Below are 4,093 nucleotides of genomic sequence, written 5' to 3' on the forward strand. Positions count from 1 at the left end.
TTGATGTTTGCAATTTTTTATTTTATAAATTTTGAATATTTTATACTACATATGAAACAAGTAGCATGGTTTTGTGTATTTTTAATTAATATTAATCGGATATTTATATTTGTTTATGAGTTTATATGATTTGTGAGTTGTGACGAATATATTTAATACAAAATAAATTAATAATAAATAAATTAAATTTATTATAAATTTCAGATTAACTATGAACAAACAAAAATCAATTACCTCTTTTTTTAAGAGAAAAGCACCGGAGAATGATACAACCCCAACCAATGAAGATGCAACCCCAATAAATCCAATGAACGAAGATACTACTTCTGCAAGTGCAGGGTCATCTATAGAGAGAATGGGTGAACTAAACAATGTAGATATCTCTACTCTAGAACGTGACCCAAGATTACGCTCGCCGATATGGGATTATCTAATTGGAAAACGAAATGAAATAAGACGAGCTCATATAAAATTGAAGCCATATCAACCCCGTTTACCTGAATATCCTCTTTCAGGGCGTAAAAATCACCGTCGTCGATTTCAATCTACTTGGTTTGATAAATTCCTAGATTGGTTAGAATACTCTCCTTCAAAAGATGCTGCATTTTGTCTTCCTTGCTATTTGTTTGCTGAACCAAATGCTCGTATAAAAGTATTTACTACAACTGGTTTTTGAAATTGGAAAAAGGTAAATGATGGTAAACAATGTGCTTTCCTTTCTCACATTGGAACAAGTCCTTGCTCAACACACAAAAATGCTGTTCAATGTTACAGGACACTCCCAAAACAAAAAGGACAGATTCCAAATGTTTTAAACAAACAAAGTGAGAGGCAAATAAAATTAAATCGATTGCGATTAAAAGCCTCTATTGATATTTTCGTTTGTTAACTCTACAATCTTGTCCTTTAAGAGGCCATGACGAATCAAAGAATTCAGAAAATCAAGGAAACTATCTTGAGTTCAGGAAATTGTTGGTGTCATATAATAAAGAGGTTGCTAAAGCAATAAGACAAGCTCCCTACAATTCCAAATATATTGCTCCGTCGATTCAAAAAGAGATTCTTCATATTATTTCTAATAAGGTTCATAATAATATTAGACAAGAAATTGGAGATTCTAAATTTTGTATTCTTGTTGATGTGGCTCGAGATGAATCCAAAAGAGAGCAAATGGGTATTGTTTTAAGTTTTGTTGATAAGAATGGATCAATTAAGGAACGTTTTTTTTTAATCTCATACACATTCCAAACACTTCTACTGTAATACTTAAAAGGGAGTTGTGCTCAGTTTTTGCTCGACATAGTTTATCTGTTGCAAACATTCGTGGTCAAGGATATGATGGAGCAAGTAATATGAGAGGTGAGTGGAATGTTTTACAAGCATTATTTATTTCTAATTGTCCGTATGCTTATTATATCCATTGTTTTGCCCATCGCTTACAACTTGCAGTAGTTGCTACTTTTAGAGATAGTACTACGATACACCAATTTTTTTCAAATTTGACATTAATTGTCAACGTCATTGGTTCATCTTCTAAACGAATTGATGAATTGTGTGCAACAAAAGCGGCTGAAATTAAGATACTATTATCAATTGGAGAAATTGAAAATGGTAGGGTAGCTAATCAGATAGGTACATTGAAAAGAGCTGGAGATACACGTTGGGGTTCACATCTTTACTCAATCCGAAGTTTAATGAAAATGTTTGATACAATTGTGATAGTACTTGAACACATTTTGGGTGATAAGTCTTGTACTGCTTCTAACCGTGGGGATGCTGACGCTGCTTTGAATCTTATGATTTCCTTTGATTTGTTTTTATTTCTCTTTTAATGGAAGAAATTTTGGCAATTGCTGATGTTCTTTTTCAAGCTTTACAACAAAAGTCTCAGGATATTGTGAATGCCGTAAAATTAGTATGTACAAGTCAAGCTCTTTTGTAGGAGATGAGGGAAAATGGATGGGAAAATTTTTTGGAATATGTAAAATTGTTTTGCGAGCAGCATAATATTTTGGTGCCTGATATGAATGCTCCTTACATAGATCGTAGGGGTCGAGCTCGTCATCAACCAGATCAAGTTACACTAAGCCATTTTTATTGAGTTGACATATTTTTGGGTACAATTGACAAAGAATTACAAGAGTTAAACCACAGATTTAATGAAACTGCACTACAACTCTTAACCCTGTCATCATTGTTAGAGCCTAAAGATGGTTTTTAAAAATTTTGATGCTAGAAAAATATGTACACTTGTTGAAAATTATTACCCCATGGATTTTACTGAGCAAGATGACGTGGGTCGGACTAGGTCATTGAACTAATCCTCCCTAAGCCAAACAAAATTTAACACTTAACTAACATAAATACAAGTATAGAGGTAAGTCAACGGTCAAACCCAAAGAAACAGTAATAACTAAGTGCTTTCAATTATGTGCCTAAGCTAGGTCGAAGGCATAGGATTAGAGGTGACACTAACAACTACTTAAACGATGAAATCGAAAAAAAAAGTGCTAGGGATTAGGATTCACAAACAATAGCAATGAACATAGAAAATTGGGATAGGAAGTCGACTAAGTCAAGCAATGTGAGGGAAGATCAATCATGCCACCAAAAGAGCATATCAAGCTATTCTCCTAGAGGTCTAACCAGCGTCAACTACGATAAACTCTAGCTAGGAAACGTCACAAGATACCTCAATCCTGTAAATGCAAGCCACAAATCAATGGTCCGTATCAATGTGAAATTTCAATGCAATCTAGTGTGAATAACTAGGGTGATAAAGCCTAAATCAAACACACACATGCACATAATCAATTAACCAATTTAATCACATCGTCATCTCCATTAATTTCCCCCAATCTACATCAATCGATCACATAATATTAGCTTCACCATCACCCTAGCAAGGAAACTACTCTATCAATATCATCAAATCAACAAACAACTAAAGGAATCAATAATCAACAAAATATGAAGAACAATTACACTAATCAAAGATTAAACACCAAAATCCAATTAAATAAAATCAAACAAACATGAATAAACTAATCAAAACAGTAAATAAGATAGAGTTAGAAATGCTCATTGATAATAGAGAAGATCTCCAATACAATTGTCACCCTTGCATCTTCAATCTCTCAAATCACCATTGAAATTCCTCACTTTCTCTCTCTAAAATATACTCCTAAAACTAACCCTAAAACTAGAGAGAGAAGCTCTCCACTAAGCTAAGAATATGATCAAAATCTTCTTCTAAAACTTGCTTCTAAACTTACCCCAAAAATCGGATTTACATAAATATATATAGAGGCGCGAAAACACCAAAAATCGAGGACAAAATACCCACGAAGGCTTGCCCGGGCAGCAGGGGAGGTGTGCCCGCGCACGCAAGGGGTGCGCCCGCGCCTTCCTGTTGTGCGCCCGGGCCTAGTTGGGGTTCCTTCGAGATTCTCGCGGCTTCGTGCGTTCTCTAAGGTCTTCATGACTATGATGATGATGAACACTAGGAGTGGCAGTAGCTAAAGCTCTAGATTAGTGGGTACATCACTTTTAAATGGTAGCACGGCATGAGAGCGCAAGAGCCAAGACTTGAAATTTCCACTTCCTTGCATCCTGAGCTTTCCAAATGCCATGAGCTTGTTCCAAAAGCTTCCTCCACCTTAGTGGATCACCAATATCAAGACCTGGAGCTCGTAAAATACCTACAACCATGGAAATAGAGAAAATAAAGGAGAAAAGGCTAGAAAACCAACGAAATACAGAAAAGCTACAAAATAAGAGAGGAAAGGTAAAACTAAGCAACAAAGCATAAAACTAAGAATTTATTAAGCAAGAAAGCTATGAAAAGAGGATGAAAACGACTTAAATACTCATCAAATGGGTGCCACTTATGACACCCATCAAATGCCTCTAAGCTTATCTTTTCCTTGTCCTCGAGCAAAACATAACCAAGGGAGTGAAAATGACGAGCTTATTCGAACAAACTAAATAAGAGAGGATACGAGAATATACACTAACTCACTTTCGTAGGAATCACGGTCAATTTTAGCAACTAAAGACATGCCATATACACCTAGATCGCCCTAGAGGACGA

The 4,093-nt window shown here is 35.3% G+C and overlaps 1 protein-coding gene across 1 annotated transcript; it reads left to right on the forward strand.

Moving 5' to 3' along the window:
* The first annotated feature begins 211 nt into the window (after positions 1-211).
* LOC145571707 (uncharacterized) lies at positions 212-1,832 on the forward strand. Its single transcript, XM_081630739.1, has 3 exons — positions 212-668; positions 1,288-1,359; positions 1,450-1,832. Exons 1-3 carry the CDS (start codon positions 212-214, stop codon positions 1,830-1,832), a joined length of 912 nt encoding a protein of 303 aa, XP_081486865.1.
* The last annotated feature ends 2,261 nt before the right edge of the window (positions 1,833-4,093 follow it).

Source organism: Chenopodium album, chromosome 2, assembly GCF_948465745.1.
Source record: "Chenopodium album chromosome 2, dcCheAlbu1.1, whole genome shotgun sequence".
NCBI classification, from domain to species: domain Eukaryota; kingdom Viridiplantae; phylum Streptophyta; class Magnoliopsida; order Caryophyllales; family Amaranthaceae; genus Chenopodium; species Chenopodium album.